We start from the raw sequence: 20,208 nt of genomic DNA, 5'->3' as shown, positions 1-20,208 counted from the left end.
CCTCCAGTGCTGAACAATATCTTACTTCACTGTGCCAGAGCAGGTGGTGCAAAGCACCGGAGGCATCCCTGAATGTGACACAGCACTTGTTTTGCCCCAAAATACTTGCTGGAAAAGGTGGGGTGGATTGTTGCTCACCTTCCTCGCAAAGAAAAGGAGACCCTGGCTGGGCGCAGAGCCAGCCACCACCATACGAGCTGGAAGGAATGTGTGTCTCACTGGCTTTTTGCTTCTTCGGGAGCAGGCTGGTGGTGCGAGGGGAGCGCTTTCTGCCCTGGCTCCTGCTGCATCAGCCAGCCCCTGGGTGAGTGCAGGAAGGAGTGGGCAGCCTTTCAGCAGGTTGGGCTTCTGCCCAGGCTGAGGGTGAATTCCCTTGGATGCGTGCTCCTTGCTGCTGCTGTGGGAGCCCCCGCCTCTGCAGATGCAAAGTGCCTCACGGGCTTCCAGCGCTGCAGGGCACAGGGCAGCCTCTCCTGTTTCATAGCAATAAGCCACCTGTATCCTGAAGAGAAATTTTCCCCAAAATCCCCATTTCCTCAAGCTATGCAGGCTAGCAGGTACAGAAGGCAACTACCTGCTTCCTGAGGGCCTCCAGCCCAGAATAACACCTCCTGGGTACAAGCCCAGACTAACCTGTGGGGAAATAAAGGCTCCTGTAGCCCAAGCAGCAGCAGAGTGGTGGCCTGCAACCTGCTCTCCTCCTTCCCCTCTGCGGCGGGAGGGAAGGTGGGGCCAAGCAGAGACCGCACCTAAATTCCCCTTCCTTTGCAACCCTCCCTTTCCTCATTTCACTTCCAGACACAGGCCAGGACACTGAGCCAGCTGGGTCCTGCAGCAGAGCTTACTGCAATTGCCCTCCCTCTTCTCTTGTTTTTTCCTCTCCTCCTGTCACTTCCACCCCAGAGGAAGAGAGGGAGAGTCCATTGCTCACACACTCCTCTTTGCATTAACCCACTCAGGGATTCCTCTCCTGATGTCTTTGAGAAAACCTCTCCAGCACTCTGACTGAGCCTGCAGGTGCTGGCTGTAAATCAACATCTGCAGATTACAACAGCTGGATGAGAAGTTAAAGGCTTTTCTCTCTTCTTTCCCTTCTCATTCCTTCCTTTTCACTTTTCCCTCTGAAGCCGGAGTGGTTCTCAGACGGCAGGTACAATGCTGGCGGGAGCCCTGCACGGCCTCCTGCTCCTCTGCCTGGTTGAGGAGGGCGTCAGCAAAATCAGAAGATACTACATCGGTGCAGTGGAAATCACCTGGGACTACATGCACAGCAACCTGCTCTCCGTGCTGCAAGCACCTGCAGGGTAAAGTTCTTTCTATTGCAATTCCAGCAGCCTGCTGTGGGTGTTCTCCCACCCTGACATGCACAGCATTGTGAGCTTGGGGCCAGGCAGGCAGGTGCATGGGGGCAGCTTGGCAGGGTGGGCGCACTGAGCTGCTGGTACAGCTGGGAATGGGTGTTTCTGTGAAATGAGGAGTCACTGGGTGCAACCCCTGATAATGCACAGGCAGAATAAATCTGCAGAAAGAGATGCAGACCTGCTCTGCAATATTGCTCTACACTGCTTTATCATAATGCTGGTGATGCTTCAAGGTCTGTGCCCAGAGCCAAGAGCTGGTTCTCCAGCCTATGCTTTCTTTTCTCCTCTGCATCCTGGGAGCTTTGGGAAGATGTGAGAGCAGACGGGGTTCAGGACCTCCCTGCCTGAGGACTGCAGAGGGAGGCTGGCTGTACCTCCCTGACATAACTCAAAGGAGTAAAGGCTTTCCACTGTGTCTGCCCATGGTAAAACCCAAATTTAGCTATTTATATCTTTGTGTGCATTACATTGCTGAGACTGAACTTTTTTATTTAGGGAATGAAAATAATTTTTAGTGTTTGGGATAAGAATTGTGTTTGTAGACAATGACAAGAGGGAGGAAGGCATGGTGGGTTTGTCCGAATACTTTGGAGGAGGGAGAAAAAGTGGCAGTTGCATTGCTGAGGCATCACAATGGTGTCATCTTGAGCCATAGCTGCCTGAGGTGCACATGGCTGTGAGTGGGCTCCTCTGAGCTCAGCACGGGGAGCAGAGCTGGACAGAGCCTGTGGATCATGGCATGCCCCTTCCCTCTGCCCCACTGCCACATACCCATCCCCAGGTTCTGTGCTGGGGTGATGCGAGCCCACAGGCTCATCTCAGACCCACTGGCTTGAGCAGTGAGGAGCTGTGGTCAGGCACTTAGAAAACTGGCTCCAGTGACGAGCCAGGTCAGCTTGACTAGCTGCTGTAGTCACTGTATCAGTTACGTTGTTTATTCCCCCTTTGGTTATTTCAACAGGAAAACTGCATTCAGCACCCCCTCTTTTACTAATGTCTCCCCCCGCCCTGCTTTTACTAATATTGCACTCAGATTTACTCAGCTCTGATGAAGGTGAGGTCACTCACACTGTTAATTCAACCCCGTGGCTTTTCATTTTGGCCCTGGCTTTAATGATGCGCTTGTGCACTTCTTCTGACCCTGAAGCGACTCGGGAACCTGGCTGTGCCCTGGGGACAAGCAGGGTGTGGGCAGGCAGTCTGAGATCACTTGTTCTTCTCTAAAACAGGGAGAGATAACTTTGGCTTTCTCAGAGGAACTTGGTGGCATGGTCCATCCCGGAGAGACAGGGCACCCCAGAGCACACTTGCTCGGCATGGCTGTTGCCAGCTGGATGATGGTACCTTTTCCCTGGCCCTGCAGCCTCAGCCTTGTCGCCCCCCTGCAGGCAGGGCACAGGAGAACAGTCGGGCTGGGGAGAAGGGGCATACAGGAGTGAGCCAGGAGAGTGTGGCAGGACCAGAGCTGCAGCTGCCACCAGGGCTGGGGCGCCTCTGAGCTGTGTGTGGCACGTCTTCTGCTCCACCCGTTCTCTCTTGTGGTACCAATGCAGCCTCCAGGCAGGGCCTCCAAAACCCCGGTGTGTATCCAGTGGTTTCTCTGGCATGTTTGTGGAAAGCTCTGCCAATCAGACAGGCTACAGCACACCAGGCCACAGCTGGTTATGCCTTCCCCATGATTTCAGTTTGTCTAGCTCCTGAAGACAACCCCACCAGCAGGGTCAGAGCTGGGACCCAGCACATCCTCTGGTGGCCCTGGGGAACTCAGCTCTGTCTCAGAGCTGGCAGCTACATAGCAGCAGCTCACATCTGAGTGCTTCAGCAGTGCACCGTGTTTACCTTGGCTGTCTCTCCTGGTTTCAAGAGATAAACAGATAGTGCAGCTAACAATGCTGATCAAAGGCGCCAGGAACTTATGTCCCTGCCTCGGCTTCAGCTGCCCTTGGGTTAGGAAGCCCATGGGGACCCCAAGTGCAGAGGACTGGCCAGAAGCACTTGGATCAGATGTCCCTGCATTGAACTCTGCCTCCTCATCCCCTGCAAAAGCTGTCGAGCTCTGCTGTGCCAGCTGGGACTGAGCGCTGAGCCCTGGTGTCACCAAGTCTCCTCCCAGCCATGCCCCCATACGCCAGCAAAATCCCCCTGGCTCCAGAGGATTTCTGCCTTGTTTACTGCAGAGTGAGCAGGACTAGACCCTCATATCTCAGAGATGTATTTTCAAAGCTGGGCTTCCTGAGAGTTGGAGAATAAGGCCCAGCTTCCCAACAGTGGGCAGCCCAGTGCCAGCAACTCTGCAGAACTGCCACATCCCAGTGTGAAGCCACTCTGGAAAGCAAGTTTGGTCCAGACCCTAGTGTCATTGAGCCAGGAATGATCACCACTCATGGGCAGTCAGCTAACTGTGTCTGCTGGGGGCTTCCTGCCAGCCCAGACTGGTGGGAAAGGCAAGAGCTGGGTACATGTGATGTTTTCATGGGTGCCTGTCCTGCCCTGGCCCCAGGGAGGGTGAACCCCACTCTCCCCACAGGATCCTCTGGCTGCAAGTGGCTTCCAGCCAGCAGCTTGGAGATAAGTGTGTGTCACTGTTTCCTAAATTTGAGTCAGTCTGGCTCCTTCCTCTTCCTTCTGAGGACATGTCACAAAGGGAGCTACTGCTTGAATGAAGGTTTAGTCAGCGGGGGAGAACAACCCTCCCTGCTTCTTCAGAGGGAAAAAAATACCACCTGGCTTTTGCTGCAAAACACAGTCTGTCTGGTTACTGGAAATGGTCTCAGGCCTGGAGTTGATAAGCCAGACTCTGAAATCCCTGGAGAAATTCATGGGTTTGTTATCTGAATAAACACACTAGATTCCTTTTGAAAAATGAATTTCTTCATACACTTACAGATAGAATGTGGCCACCAGAGATAAGTGGGGTGTGAAATACATTCAAGGCTCCTTTAACCTCTTGCTGCAAGGATTGTTTTTTTAGGGGCTGGCTGTAAAGCCCAGTTTGGTCAGAAAAGAAAGGAATGTGGGAACATTGCTCAGACTGCACAGCAAACTGCCACCGCCTGTCACGCAGCCCAAAACAGTCTCTTTCCCAGGGAAGTTGAGGAGGATGCTTGAGGTTATATGAGATGTGATGTGTCTGCCACACCTGAAGGTGCTGGAGATGGGATGCGGGGTGGCTGCAGGGCAGAAGCCACCATGGCACTGGTATCACAGCACTCCCAGTGCCCTGGATCTTTGCTGGTGGGGAAGCACAAAGCTAGACAAGACACAGCGCGGGAGGCTGGCAGCGGTGCCTGCAGCTGTGCCTACTCCTGGCTGCAGCTGAGTGTGGTGCTGTGCATCCTGCCCTTGTGTCTTCTTCCATCATGACTAACACAGTGACATTAATCACTACCCTGTCATCTGTGAGCTGAGTATAATGTTTACAAACACAGCTAAGGATTGTCAGGAAACCCAAAGGACACAACAGCGTGGGTGATCTGGCAGGGCTGGCATGGCACAAGCAAGCTGGTGTGGAGGGGAGGAAGAGGATGGCTGCTGCCCATCCTTGGATGGGGCTGCGCAATCAGCCTTGGCTTTTCCTTCTTTCTGCAGCATGTCAGGGCACCTGGGCCCGTGGCCCCCCACGCCTGGTGTTCCTCCCCAGTACAGGAAGGCTGTGTTTGTGGAATACACCGATGCCTCGTTCACGCAGCCCAAGCCCAAGCCAGCATGGATGGGTAAGAAGTTCCTGCAGTGTGGTGAGCCCTAGGTCTCCTTGACAACAGCCAAACTCATCCTGGGTTGGATTCTGGCAGCTCCTCAGACAGGAATTGTAAAGCACCGAGGCAGAGTCCCAGTACAGCAGAGCTGCTGGGGATGCAGGGACCCTTGCTGGTGCTGAAGCTGTTGATGCTGCCCTATTATGTGAGGGACAACTACTGATTGTGTAGGTGGAAAGCCTAGACCCTTTGGGCTGTGAGGGGCCTGACCCCAGCTGCCTGACTCTGTTGTATTCCCCCTTCAGGTCTCCTGGGCCCCACCATCCAAGCGGAAGTCTATGACATGGTGGTCATCACGTTTAAGAACCTGGCTTCCCGCCCATACAACATCCATGCTGTTGGGGTGTCCTACTGGAAGGCGTCAGAGGGTGAGTAGGGCAATAGCCAGGTGCTGCAAGGCCTTGTGCAGCGCCTTTTGCTCTGCTGCCTGCCTGCAAGGAGGGAGCGCATCCCTCCCCGAGCCTGCTATTCACATCCCTCTGCAAGGACAGATGTTCACGGAGATGGCTTAGTGTGGCGGAACAAGACCATGCCTAACCCAGAAATGAGATGAGACGAGCAAACAGCCCAGAGCAAATCAGTTATAGAGGTAAAACACAGGTTAAACCTGAGGCTGGACTAGGAAGACTGTGCCTTCCAGCATCAGGGCAGGTGGTGGGTGCACAGCCCAACAAGAGAGTTTCCAGCACAGCTCTGCTCACTGCCCTGGTTGGGGTTGGGAGAAGAGGCATTTCTGTAGCTATGGAGTGTTTGGGATGAACTTTCAGTGACATTTGGCTGTTCCTTTGGATTTAGGTGCACGATATGAGGATGAGACCAGTCAGCCAGAGAAGGAGGGTGACAGGGTGGATCCGGGGAAAACACACACATACATCTGGGAAATCCAGCAAAATCAAGGCCCAACAGATGGCGACTCACCGTGCCTGACCCACTCCTACTCCTCCAACACTGACAGTGTGAAGGACATCAACTCTGGTTTGATCGGAGCCCTGCTTGTGTGCCGACCTGGTAAGGGCAGCACAGGGTGGGGACAGGTCACATGCAATCATGAATTGAAAAGTAGAAAAATCAAAGACACCTTCCAGAGGCTGAACATGGCAGTGAGCAGCAGTAAGCTGTGGTCAATAACAGCACTTGCGGCGTTTGGCCCTTACCTCAAGGAGTCCCTTCCCACTGCAGGAGCCAAACACACTTTCTATTTCCCTGCTGGAGAGAAATCGGTTGCTTCCTTCCTTTGCAAGACTTCAGACAACAGATGAAGTCTTTTACCTTGTATCTGAACCTTAACTATCCACAAGGTGAATTGCTACAAAGGCATAAATCATATGTTTTTCTTTCCTTCAGAGCTTCACCAAGCTGTGATTGCTCAGTGTCAGCCAGGATGCTTTGTCAAGTGTACCTGCAGTGGGATTGGTCACCCCTCGTTGACCCATCTCCTGCAGGTAGTTATCCCTCTGTAGTCATTGGAGAGGAATGGGCACAAGACACCTCCTCCCAGGGCACTCTCTGCAGGCTCAGTGACTCACTGGGAGCAGTTTCTGTACTGAGCAAAGTCTAGACAACGTACTGATGAGGGGCGTAGATAACATGGGCTCTTCAGTTGACTAAATGGATCTGGAGAGCCTGCAAGGGGAAGGCAGCACAAACTGACCTTTTGATGACTTCTAGGGGCAGCTGTCTCTCAACCATGGGCTTTTGTGGGCTGGAAGGGCTGGAAACCAGGGCTACGAGGCTGGAAAACAGCTGTGCCAGTCATGAGACATGACAAAAGCAATCCACAGCCTGGCCTTGATTTATCTTGTGCCCTTGGAGGGCACAAAGCGAATTCCCATTAAAGAGATCCATCCCATGGCATTTTGCAGGAACCCTGATGAATGATGGGAACAAGGATGTGCAGCAAGAATTTGTGATGCTCTTTGCAGTGTTCGATGAAGGTAACTGCCCTGTTGACCGGTGTCGGACCCTGAATTCAGCCTGGTCTGAGGCGCACACTTTGGCCATGGTGTGAGCGCAGCTGTTCAGCTCCCACACTGCCTCCCAAGGCTCTGAGCCTTGTACCGTGCCCACCACGACCACACCACCCCCCCAACCAATGTGCTCCTGGTGCAGTACTGCCACTCCTTCTTCTGTTCCCTATGCCCTGGATTTGTTCCTACCACATAGGCTAAAGCTGTGGGGAGTGATGCCCTGTCACGTGCAATAGTCACCACCTATCTGCTGTGGATTTCCAACAGGCAGCACACATCTGACTTCCCGGGATTTTGGCTTCCATACTGTTTTACCCCAGTAGGAAGGTTTCCTTTTTCTTTGAAATGCTCTCAAGTGAAAGCTGACTGCTTCCTTCTCTCTCCACAGGGAAAAGCTGGTACTCTGAGCCCGGCTTCCCAGCAGCTCCTCAGCCCCTGCCTCACAACAGGACGGAGCTGCACACCATCAATGGCTACATCAATGGCTCGCTGCCTGGTGAGTACTGATGTGCCGGTAACACAGATCAAGGGCATGGGAGGTGCTAGGAATAGGCGTGTGGCCAGGTCTCTAAACTCAAGGGACCTTATGAAAGGATGTGAGGAGGAACATTAAGAGGAGTTCCCAGGTGATGGATCAGTTAATCTGTGTTCATCCCAGAAGAGCTATCACATCTCAACTCCTTGATCTGCCTTGCCCATTTACAGTGGGGCAGAACCTGTTTCTGGCTGTGTTGCCAAGTGCAGCTGACCACCTTGGAGGACTCCAGGAACAGTGCTGGTAGCAAAAAGTTTCATCTCCTGTAGCTCTATGAATGAGGCTGGAGGTAGTGTTGAGGAGAAAGTTCAGCTCTCACTAGCTTGTCTCTGACAACACGCCTATGTAGGATTTGGGGAATAGAATTACAGAATCATCTAGGCTGGAACAGACTCTTAAGATCGTTGAGTCCAACTGTAAACTAACACTGCCAAGTCCAACATTAAACCAGGTCCCTCAGCACTACATGTACCCCTCTTTTAAATACTTCCAGGGATGGTGACTCAACCACTTTCCTGTTTCAGTGTTTGATAACTCTTTCATTGAAGGAATTTTTCCTAAATCAAATCTAAACCTCCCCTGGCCCAACTTGAGGCTACTTCCTCTAGCCCTGTCTCTTGCTACTTGGGAGAAGAGTCCAACACCCACCTCTCTACAACCATCTTTCAGATAGTTGAGGAGAGTGATAAGGTCTTCCCTCAGCCTCCTCTTCTCCAGAAAAGCAAAAGAAAAGGCCATTTGAAGACAAAAGTTGGCATTTTCTGATGTTCTTCTGGGAGAAGGTCCAGAATTGCCTGAGTAAAGAATCTCCAAAGCAAAATGGGAAACACTGTCAGGAAGGTCATTATCATCAGCAACCTTGGTGAACCACACTCTGAAATCTCCTGTCTGGGTCTAGCCATTCTTCAATAAAAGGCAAAAAACCCCTCCTCTGAATTCCCTGTTCTGCTGGATTCATGGAGCTTAAGAACTGAGTGGACCTCATGGTCAACTGCTGTGTCTGCACAGCGGGTTTCCTCTCAAGAAGGTACCTACTACTGCCCAGCAACCCCCTGTCTGGCTGTGGGACCTGTCCTGAGAGGTGTCCGATGAATAGGTGGCAATGGGGAGCTGAGGGACTCAGGACTGAGCCCACGCTCTGTCTCCTCCCGGGCTCCTGGGTTTTGTTCCCATCACCCTCTGCACTCAGTGCCAAAACTAAGTGCTTGACTCTGTATTTGATGTTGTTTGGCCTCAGCTTCCAGGAACTTGTTCTTGTTATTCACTTCCCTGCTAGATTACAGCACACACTGATTTCTCCCCAGGAAAATATTTTTACAATGCAGTCAAGTCCTCTCCCATTTCCTAAGCACACTAAGCTCTTTGAGAATCTCCGAGAAAGGAATTTTTCTTCAAATAAGCCTCATGACCTCTCTCTGCCCTTTCTGGGTTATTTCACGTCCTACTGCTGAGGACGTGCTGGAGCCCTGCACCAGATGCAGTGTTTTAGTATCAGGCTTGCCAGTGTTGCAATCAGACAAATGATCCCCCTTTCCAGTTCCCAATTGCTCTCTTCAATAGAGTCGAGAAGCACATCTACCTCTGTTTTCATTGCATCCTGCTGTAAGTTCCCACCAGCACGCCTCCTAAAGCCCTTGTCAAAGTCCGCCACTCTGTACATCTAGTCTTATCTCAGGGGGATCATGTGGCCTGCGCCAGCTCAGACAGTCCATGTTCACGTGCAACTTCTCCAGTTTGAAGCCACCACCTTGCGGGACAGGGGACTCTACTCAGCATGTGTCATGCTCTGTCCATGACATCAAGAGTGGAGACAACGTAGGGGGACAGAGTGCTGACACCTGGATGCTTTCCTTCTCTCCTGGCAGGTCTCACACTGTGCCTCAAGAAGCAGGTCCACTGGCACGTGATTGGGTTGGGCACTGGGCCAGAAGTCCACTCGATCTTCTTCGAAGCCCACACATTCCTGGTGAGAAGCCACCGTCTCAGCAGCCTAGAAATTTCCCCTGCCACGTATCTCACAGCCCAGACCATGCCAGGAACAGCTGGCTGGTTTCGGATATTCTGCCAGTTACAGTCCCATCAGCAAGGTAACCTCAATCTGCAAGAGCTCAGGGGAAAAGCTCAGGGGATGGCCCGGGCTCAGGGTTCCATGCAGTGCTGCAGCTCCAAGGCCCCTACTGCTCCACAGTGTTACATCCATGCACAATCTGGCCCATGACCAGTATGGCATAGGTTGACCTGTGTGATGGCCCACTTGATGGGGACAGCAGTGGAGAGGACATCTCCCAAGCAGAGCCTGGGGGAGTGCATGCCTGTACTGGCATGTCAATGTGATTCTTTCTGCCTGGCTTGTCTGAACCCAGCTGGCATGGAGGCCGTTGTGAAGGTGGAGGAGTGTATGGAGGAGCGCCTGATGAAGATGGGGAAGCTGTCAGATGAGCCAGAGGAACTGGATTACCCTGAAGACGATGAGGAAACTTATCACGTGATCAAAGTGCGCTCTTTTGCCAAAGAGAACCCTGTGACCTGGACTTACTATATTGCGGCTGAGGAAATGGACTGGGACTATGCCCCCATTAAGCCAGTGTCTCTGGACAGGTGAGAGTGGGCATGTGGCTGCTCCTTGAGGCAGCTCTGCCAGCTCTTCCCCATTTCTCCAAAAATGTATTTTCCTTCTGCCCAACCTGGACAGTTTTGTTCTTCTTTGTTAGTGCTAACAGTATGGATGCAAGACAAAGGTGATCTGGGGGAGGCCAAGGAAAGGCAGGACCTGGCTTACTCCTTTTTACTAAATGCCCCACAGAGGCATTTGTCTCTCTGTGGCCCAGGTCTCCAGGGTCAGCCCTTCCTGAGCAGGCAGCAACGGCTAGTGAACATTCTCACCCTCCAGCCAGGAGGCCCTGCAGCAGCCAGGGCTTGTGCCAGCAGCCCCAGACTGTGGGTGTCCTTGCTCTGTCTGGAAAGACCTGCTCTAGATGGCAGAGGCAATTAGCCCCTGCTGCTTGCTGCCCCACTTCTTGGAGGGAGAGGTGATGAAGTGTGATACCTCAGCAGAAGTACCTTAGTCAGCACTGCATGGTGATGACACTTGTCACCGGTTCAAACATCAGTCTACTGTGTGGGCTAGGGCTGGCTTGGTAGAGGGGTCACTGAGTTCTGCACTAGATGGGGATCCCAGCCAGCGGCTGCTGGAGCAAGATATGCAGGGCAGAAATCCCAACCTGCAGCCCCTCATGAGGTCAGCCAGAGGAGGTATCTTCTCCAGCTGAGGGCTTGATCTCGCTCCTGGGAAGGAGCTGGGATGAGCAAGAAAAGGTAGCTGCTCCCTTTCCTTATACCTGTGTACAGGGGATGTTCCCTGACAGAGGACAACCTGCCATGCTCTTAGCTCTCACAATTGCCACTTCTCTCCAAGACAGGCCAGTGTCAGCCCAAGGCTGCTAGTGTGCAACCTACTTGGAGCTTTCTCCATTAAAGCACTGAATCTCTTGAAAAGTTATTCCCTAGGATGCATATTGTAATTGTAGAAATGGATGTCCCCATTGTGCACTGGTAGTCCCCAGACAGCTGTGTAGGTCCCTAGACAATGGAAGATCTTGCTCTGGTTCTGACAGCTTCCTGCACATGGCCATTTGCTCCTTCTCTGTCTTGCCCGCAGAAACATCACAAGCCTGTTCCTGGAGGCTGGTCCTCAGCGGATTGGTTCAAAGTATAAGAAAGTGATGTTTGTGGAGTATGAGGATGCAACCTTCAAGAAGCGTAAGGTGTCAGATCAACTGGACAAGGGAATTCTGGGCCCTGTCATTAAGGGAGAGGTTGGAGATCAGTTTAAGGTAAGAGAGAGATTGCTTTCCACAAAGAAGGACTGGAAAGGGAAACTTTGAAGCCTGATGGTATTCCTCCTTATAGCTCTCGGTTTGTGGGTAAGGTCTGACATAAGTCCTTCAGGAGCTCTATCATGTTTGCTAATGTCTAAAGTTCAACAGAAGGGCAGGTGTTACTGAAAGTTAAAGGTAAATACCCTCAGTGAGATCAGCAGAGATGCACAGGATATGGTCCAGCCCCCTTGATGTGACTTCATTGCAGGCATCTTAGGAATCGTGTGAATTAATCCATGACACACGGCATCAGCACCTTCCTCTAAGGCAGGAGTGTCCTCTCATCCTCCACCCTTTTCCATCCGTGTGCTTTTACTCTACAGTATTGGGGAGCATCACTTGCCCCCCAGGTGCCTCTATTGACCGCCTGACTTGTTTGCTGTTACGAGGAATAGGATGGGTTTGGGGGGTTCCCTGTGCAGTTGTGGGCATGGGGCTGGAGGTAATGCCTGTGGCAAAGCCTTGACAGAGCTATTTAGAGAAATAAATGAAGGCTTCATGCAGAGAAGTGGGGAGCACTTTGAACTGTTGACTGCTGTGCATACTTAGTGTCTTGGTCCTCTGAGACCTCCTGGATTGACAGAGCTCTTCTGTCTCATATGCAAAGGGAGACTAAGTCAGCAATTTTCCCTTTAATAAATCTGCTAGTTTCGTGCCCTCTCTAAAATGGGCACCTCCCAGAAAGATGGGCAGTGTAGATCGGTAGAGAAATAAACAGTTGTTTCTTCTATTCTGACTCTTTGTGGTCCCAGACGTATCTGGGTTCCTCGCTGCTGGACACTGGCAGGTAGCCCGTCCTGGAGAGCTGATGCCCAGTGTTTCCCTCCCTGTGAGGACTCTGAGGGCAGCCTGGAGGCCTCACAATGTTCAGGAAGTATTCAACATCCTTTCTGGCTGTCCTCATTTCAGATCGTGTTCAGAAACCTGGCAAGCCGACCATACAATATCTATCCTCATGGCCTCACCAGCGTAAGGCCGTATCACACCACGAAGCCCTCTCAAGGTAAGGCAGGCCACAAGAATTTGGGACGTCACTTGGCTACTGCCATTCTGAGCCAGGAGAGCTTGCTGCAGTCTGTGGTAAGACTGGCTGTCCAACCCATCCATCCAAGCACTTGAGCCCTGCGATCCTGGAGATTATGATGATTCTTGGTTCATGGCCCCCTTGGTGCCATGTAACCCTGTCTTTAAGAAAGACTTGGATGATGGCTGGAAGAAGGGACATTGTCAACCAGGGAGCTGGAACCGTGTTGTTCAATCCATCCTGGAGGCCTCCGCTTTCTGATGAAGCAGAAACCACCCTGTGTTTGCCAGTTTATCCTCATTCCCTGGGCTCCCCCCTGGCCTGCCTTCATGTGGGGGGTTCATTATGATTCAGACTCTCCCTCTCACAGCTTCACTGTTTTTGCTCTGGGGTTGTTGAGATGCCAGATCCCTTTCCCAGAACCTTTTTCGTCCCCTGCCAGCATACTCCCAGAATCACAACTTGCACAAGGCCATCCCACATCCCACCACGGCAAAATCATGCCCCATTCCTCTCCCCTCCTCCTCTCTGCCCTTTTGGGTACATCACAATGATGGGAGCAATTGCAGAGGTTGGAGAAAGCTCCTCTGCTGCAGCAGAGGTGGCAGAACCAGGATGGCTACTAAGTTCCGTGAACTAGATCCACTTTGTGACCTGTTAGTATCTAAATGAGGGTTTTCCTTCAGGAGAGTCGAAAGAGTAAAGTGGCACATCGGTTGTCAGCACTAAAGGAGTCAAGCCACTCAAGGGAGCATGGAGCCTTGTCCCTGCCCCTGCCCCTCCGTCTACATCCCCCAGCCAGACCCTGCTCAGCAGCTCTGCCAGCAATTGAAGCCTGTGAAAGCAGGCAAGCTGCGGTCCTGGAGCCACAGGGATAATGCTCTTCAGGGGAGTGTAAACAAAAGATCTGTTTCTACCCCGACTGACACATAAGCTTTGCAAACCAGGCTCTTACAGCAGCTCAGCTGAGCACTTGGAGCAGATAAGTGTCTTTTCCTAAGGCTCTGTCAGTGCAAGATCCTGTTGAATGCTCAGAGGATTATTTGCATTTGAGGTTTTATTCTGTTCCTTCCAGATCTCCTCCTTGCTTTTCTCATGGTCTAGCTGTATCTGCTTAAAAATCTATCTTTCCTCGCTTTTTTTCTCACCCATTTCAGCCCTGTCCAGCTCTGTATCTTCATCTGCAAACTCCTCTGGGCTGCCCACAGCTGAAGCTAGGCAAATTTTCCAGTTTGCAAGAGTTTAAGGGCTACCAAAATCAGGCATATGCCATCCCATCCTCACTTAGTCCCAGAGGCTCCTTTTGTCCAGATCTTCCATGCAAGAGCATGCTAGCAGCCAGTGTGCCATCCTAGGGTGGATGTGGGTTTGGGCAGTTTTCTATGCAACTTGTATGGTCAGGAAACCTCCTTTCTGAGCTCTCTTAAAAAGTGGGATCACCCTTTGCAGGAGCAGCCCAGGCCTAACTGATCTGCCCTTGGACTGTGTGTTGCCAGAAAAGAATGTGAAGGACCTTCCTATCCCTGCTGGCCAGTCATTCACCTACAGCTGGAGGGTCACCACTGAGGATGGGCCAACGCAGGCAGATCCTCGCTGCCTCACCCGTTTCTACTACAGCTCCATTGACCCGGTCCGAGACACGGCCTCAGGCCTGATTGGGCCCCTCCTGATCTGCTTTAAGAAGACCATGGATCAGAGAGGAAATCAGGTGGGTCCTCCCTTTATTGCCTCAACTGCTAGGCTTAAAGGATAGAATAACTGTGGTGGGTGAAATATTTGAGTAAAGCCAAAGTTCACTTTGTAAAGTAAAGCCAAGTTCACTTCAACCCTACCATTAATTCCAGCGCTCCTGCCTTCCCCATTCTCCCTTGCATGCTCCCTTCTCTCCAAATCTGGACCCTGCGTCCTGTGAAATAGCAGAAAATGGTTCTCCATGAATCCAGGCTAAGACCTGGCAGTTACACTAGGCCCTGGGGGCACTCTAATCAGATCAGGAATAACTACTTCCCTCTCCACCTTCCAGATAATGTCAGACAAGACGAGGTTGGTGCTGTTTGCAGTCTTCAATGAGAACCACAGCTGGTACCTGGAGGAGAACATCAGGCGGTTCTGCACTGACGCAGCCCATGTGGATACCCAGGACACCCAGTTTTATGCCTCCAACATGATGCACAGTGAGTGCTTGGCCAGTTGCTTGTGCCTGCAAAGCCCCAGCAGACACAGGCTAATCCCTGCCACAGGGAACAAGCAGGGAACAAGCAGCAGCTCAGTAGCCATGGGGGAGTCAGGTCCTGATGAAATGTTTCACCCCTGCTCTCTTCCAGCTATTAACGGCTTTGTGTTTGACAACTTCCAACCAAAACTCTGCCTGCATGAAGTTGTGTACTGGTATGTCCTGAGTGTTGGGGCCCAAACGGATTTCCTCTCCATCTTCTTCTCTGGAAACACATTCAAGCACAACATGGTGTTTAAGGACGTGCTTACCCTTTTCCCGTTTTCTGGAGAAACTGTCTTTATGAGTTTGGAAAAGCCAGGTTAGTAACATGTGATAAATCATGGGCTTGGCGTCACAGCAGAGATAAGTGAGCATCTCCAGCAAAGTCTCTGGTACTCGGTTGCATTTTGGCAGCCCAGTGAGCAAAGGGATGCACAACCTGCTGAGACAGTAAAGTGAGAGACAATGATTAAATCCTTCCAAAGCTTAAATCAAAGAAATTCAACAACTGTATTTTACTTTATTAATAGGGTGCATTAAGGTCACACATGCTGCCAAGCCAATAAGCTGGCTGCATGAACGTGAGCCCTGTGGACCTTGTATCTGCACCCCTGGCTCCAAGCTCAGAGGTGAAGGGGAGAGGCAGTGCTGTCGCTGCTGTGAGTTCAGCCACTGGTCATGGCATCCCATTTATCTCCACACCTTTGCAAGGACAGAAACTGCAGCCATAGAGAAGTCCTAGAAAGGCCTGGCTTCAGAGTTCGGTTTTATTTCCCCCCACTCAGCATTTTTTCTCAGCATTTACGAAAGTGGTGCTGTTAACCATTTCCTCACTCACGGAGGAAACACAGAATTTATCATGTGATTGCATCGCTGACATGATGGTCGTGAGTGCTGCACCCTGAGCTATGCTGACATACCCAGGAAGCTTTCTAAAACCCAGCCAAACATTGCATCTCTTTGAGGTCCAATTCTTGCCTGCTGATCTGAAGCAGGCACAAGCAGCTCGGCCAGCAGCAGGTGACAGCTCTCTCCAGCGTCAGAGGCTGGTTATTACACACGTCTTCACCCACTCATGGCACTGGAGAAGAGGTGCTCCCTGCTGGGAGCAAACGCGTTGGTCAGGGATGTGAGCAAGAGGCAGCCTTCATTTCTTTCTCCTTCAGTGGGAGAGACGTGATGGCTGTGTCCGGGAGAGAGGTGTATTTGACAGCACCGGCATGTCTTTGGGGTGGATTTCGGTGATTACTTTGCTACTGGCAATAATCCTGGAGGCGCTGTGGATTCTCAGTGCATTAACTGTTCTCATGAAGCTATTGCTGGGGCCTTGCAGGTGTGTGTAGCTCTCTAAGCTCTGGCAGGAACACCGGCCTGGCTAATGGTGCTTGTCCAGACTGGCTCAGATGTTGCCAGCAAACGTGAATGTGAATCCAGCTGTAGGATTCATTAGGGATTATGAAATTCTCTAGGGATTATGAAAACATAAAATCACTCCCATGAACCAGATGCTGCCTGAAAATATAGGTTGCACTAGCAAGGAAATGGTATGGGGATGGCAGTTCTGATTTCCCTCTGTGGTGGGCTGATGGTGTCCTCTTGTCCTTTCTTGAGACAGGCATCTGGACACTGGGGTGCCTGAATCCTGATTTCAGAGCCCGAGGGATGCATGCCAAGTTCACAGTCTTGCAGTGCCAGCACGAGCAATACCCTGATGAGGAAGATTATGCGGATTTGGAGGAGGAGGAGGAGGGGGAGGAGGAGGAGGAGGATGGCACCTTTGACTTTCAGCCCAGGGGTTTCTCTAAAAGAAAGAGTTGGCGTTGTATGAATGAGCAACTGAACAATGTCACCTCTTCCAGAAAAGAGACAGAGAAGCCACGTGTGTGCTTAACAGAACTCAATCACGGGGCTGTCCTGAGCAATGACAGGAATACTGATCCCCCCTCCAATGGCACATCAACACTTCTAAAAACAATCCCACATTCACCTGATATTTCCACATCTTCTCTGCCAGAGACAAACTATGAGGCAGTGTCCTATGAATCATTCCTAGAAGATGAAGAAAAATTATCAAAAATCATCAGCCAGGATGAAGGGTTTGGACCTCTCCCACCTGGAGAAGATTCGGCGAGTGTCAGTGGAAAGGTCCATGGTACTGTGAGCTCAGAAGAAGGTCAGCAATGGCTGCACCAACCCACACCAGATCCAGAAGATGCTCTGGCAGGAAAGAAGGTGACAAAAATCTCAGAGGTGCAGAAGCCAGAAAAAGGGATGATGGGACAGTCTAGTAGTACATTAGAGACCCCGGAAGCAGCACCTCAGAAGATGACCATTCATGCAACAAGCTTATGGGACTCAATTGCTGCGAGCAAAGCTGCTCTTCAAGAGAACAGGAGCTTATTTCACCAGAATGACCTGGAGCACAGCCTGGGACTTCAAGACACATCTTCACAGGGAGCTGAGGACAAGTTGCTGAATCTATACAAGTCAAAGGAGACAATTAATACAGAAGCAGCTTTAAGTACTGATCATAACTCTTCCTCCACACCGGATAATCCTGCATCTTCAGACGAGACAGAAGACAACAGGACTTCTCATGCTGTGGTTCAGAGTCACACCAGAGAAAGCAATTACACATTAAATGAGCTAGATGCTAGGCTGGGAAAAAGACCTCACAAAGTGATTTTGCAACACTTTAATGAATCTTTTCAAGGGAAAAATGCTTCTTTCTCAGACCTGGGACCCAGCAAACCTGTAGAAGAACAAATACTCACAGATGAGAATAATTTCTTGCCTGAAAAAAGGGGCACAGATCAAGAAGACCATGAACGTGCCAAAGGCACAAGCATTCTAGAAACCACCTTTGCACACACCAATGACCTTGAGTCTTCCAGCAATGTAATAATGGAAGAGAGGGATGAATTAACCTTCGAAACAGTGTTTCAGGATGCTATAGCTGCTAAGGAATTGCCAAAGATGGACAGTCTTGACATTCCTGAACTGAATGTCAAGGCCAATGACGTAAGGCAGTTCCCAAATGCTTTGTTAAACGGCCCAGAGCAGTTTCTGAGACACAGAGCTCCAGCCTCGAGTACGAGTGACCCCCATGTGAGGCACCAACAGGCCAGGTCACTGGAGAGCAGAGGCTTGATGCATGATCTGGGTCTTCCCAACACTGGTAGTTCTGGCAGGAGGGAGCCCCTCTCTGAGGGTAACAGAGCAGAACAGGATTTGGTCAGCCAGACTCCTGAGACAGCAGTGAATAAGAGAGCCCCAAAGGCATGTGGGCCTCACTCCCCTTTTTGCAGCACTCGCTTCAGAAAGAGGTCCCTGATGTCAAGCAACACTTTGCCTGAGGTGACGGTAGCCCAGCAAAGTCTGGAAGAAAAATTGAACATATTTGACGGAAGGCTGCACACAGGCAGGGATGCTCCACAGGCTTTGCTTGGAAATAGTGCTGACAAGATGCATCCTGAGAGGAGGCCAAGCCCAGGAGGGGGTGTATGGAACAGCAGTGAGGGGGCCCAGTGCAGCGGATGCTCCTTCCCTGCACAGGGAGCTGTAAGGAGTGAGATTGCAACGGCAGCAAGCAGCTCAGAAATGCTAGCTGCTGCTGTGGCTGCAGACCTGGCCTCAAACAGGGACCTGGTCTCCTTGGGGGGAGCAGGCCATGCCAGGAGCTTGCAGAGCCCAGCTTCGGCTGAGCTGCAGCCAGGTGGAGATGCTGTCTCTGAAGCTCCTGGAAGCAAGGAAGCTCAGAGGAGAAGCCAGATGGAAGAGACAAACTCTGTGGAGAGGCTGGATCAGCTCAGTCCTCAGTATCAGCAGCTCAGGGCCAATGCTACAGAGGACTACATACCCAAGAGCACGTCTGGGCAAAGCCCAGAAGAAATCGCTGTGAAACCATCCTCCAAAGGGAACTATTCCCTGCATCCAAGCAACCCTGCTCGCATCCACAGCAATACCAAGAAAACAGCCAAATACGTGCAAGCCAGTCCAGGTGGATGGCGGGTGCTCAGTGGGGAAGATGTCCTCAAAGATATTGGGAAAAGAGAGGGCCAGGGTCTAGGAGAGCCCAAGGAGGACAGGGAAAGCAATAGCACAGCTGGGGAAAGGAACCATGCCCCAGGGCCAAGTGAGAGACGGGCTCTGAACAACGGCACCTATTCCAGCCCCTCAAGGCCAAAGGCTGACAAGCCAGACTATGACGAGTACAGTGACACAGAGCAAACCATGGAGGATTTCGACATCTATGGGGAAGAGGAGCACGACCCGCGCTCCTTCCAGGGAGAGGTACGGCAATACTTCATTGCAGCGGTGGAGGTGATGTGGGAATATGGGAACCAGAGACCCCAACACTTCCTAAAAGCCACGTAAGTGTGACTGTTCCTCATGTATTTTCCCTGCAATGAGTTGTGCACTTGGCATGTTCTGACAGGCAGGATCACAGGTCTATGACTTTATGACCCAGCTAAGCAGCTCCCAGCACCTCCCCTCCGCCCAGGGAGTTTTGTAACTCCAGCAACCTTGAGCTTCCTTGCAAGTGGGTCAGGGATGCTCTAGGCTCTGCCACACCCCTGCCCTGCAGCAGCCCTGCCACGGCTGCCCTCCCTATGGGACAGTATCACCTGACTTGCTTAACTGCCCTCACCCCAGCAGGGACCCCTGGAGGGGCAGGAGGAAGCCTTCCCAGCAGTACCGCAAGGTAGTTTTCCGAGAGTACATGGACGATTCCTTCACACAGCCGCTGCTGCGGGGAGAGCTGGACGAGCACTTGGGCATCCTTGGGCCGTACATCAGGGCAGAAGTTGAAGATGTCATCATGGTGAATTGAAAGTTCTGATTTCCTATAAAACCTGAAATACCGCTGTTGCTGGCTGTGCTCGGCTAAAGGTAGTGCTGAGGTGGGCCTGAAGGCTCTGCAATGTCCATGGGTTCACCTTCAGGGCTTGCGGGCAGCTGCCTCATTGGCACCCTGCATCTTATGTGGATGGCAGCAGGTTGGGAAGCAAAGCCACCATTCAGAAGGACCTCAGTAGCAGGAGGAACCTCAGATTGTTCAGATGCAAAGCCCCGGACCTGAGACAGACCCAACCCCCGTAACAGCACAGTCCAAGCAGCTCCTGGGCTCTTTTTGGGTGAAGGGATTGTAAAAAGGGTAATGAGTTAAGCAGGGTTCAGTACAGCTTCTTTGGGTGCTCTATGTGAAGCAAGCTTGGGCTTCCCTCACCACCAAAGGTCCTTCAGCACCTATCTAAGGAAGAGATGAAAGCCTGTTCTCCGGGCCCAGGACTCATATGCCTGGAGAAGCTGCCCAGTTTTCACTGAAATCTTCACCAGGATGGATTCAGCACCTTTGGGCTCCAGAGACAGTAGCGTAGCTGACCTTGCTCCCATTGAGCGGGGAGAGAGCCTCATCCTGCTAACACGATGGGGATGTGCTTTCCATTGGGGATCACTGCACAGTCACCGC

The 20,208-nt window shown here is 51.6% G+C and overlaps 1 protein-coding gene across 1 annotated transcript in view; it reads left to right on the top strand.

The window, feature by feature from the left end:
- Window positions 1–1,155: 1,155 nt before the first annotated feature.
- The window catches only part of LOC104496257 (coagulation factor VIII-like), a gene marked incomplete at its 3' end in the record, with an annotated part of 25,955 nt that continues 6,902 nt past the window's right edge, over window positions 1,156–20,208 (top strand). Inside the window, 16 exon segments of the mRNA XM_010139342.1 lie at window positions 1,156–1,304; window positions 4,950–5,074; window positions 5,362–5,484; window positions 5,912–6,124; window positions 6,979–7,050; window positions 7,472–7,579; window positions 9,484–9,705; window positions 9,982–10,216; window positions 11,277–11,451; window positions 12,406–12,499; window positions 14,017–14,228; window positions 14,544–14,694; window positions 14,845–15,054; window positions 16,351–17,993; window positions 18,291–19,108; window positions 19,395–19,560. Of these exon segments, the coding sequence (XP_010137644.1) occupies window positions 1,156–1,304; window positions 4,950–5,074; window positions 5,362–5,484; window positions 5,912–6,124; window positions 6,979–7,050; window positions 7,472–7,579; window positions 9,484–9,705; window positions 9,982–10,216; window positions 11,277–11,451; window positions 12,406–12,499; window positions 14,017–14,228; window positions 14,544–14,694; window positions 14,845–15,054; window positions 16,351–17,993; window positions 18,291–19,108; window positions 19,395–19,560 (4,716 nt within the window).

Source organism: Buceros rhinoceros, unplaced genomic scaffold (assembly GCF_000710305.1).
Source record: "Buceros rhinoceros silvestris isolate BGI_N320 unplaced genomic scaffold, ASM71030v1 scaffold14857, whole genome shotgun sequence".
Classification (NCBI taxonomy): domain Eukaryota; kingdom Metazoa; phylum Chordata; class Aves; order Bucerotiformes; family Bucerotidae; genus Buceros; species Buceros rhinoceros.
Note: the sequence above shows the minus strand (reverse complement) of the source record. Positions and strands in the feature narration are given on the sequence as shown.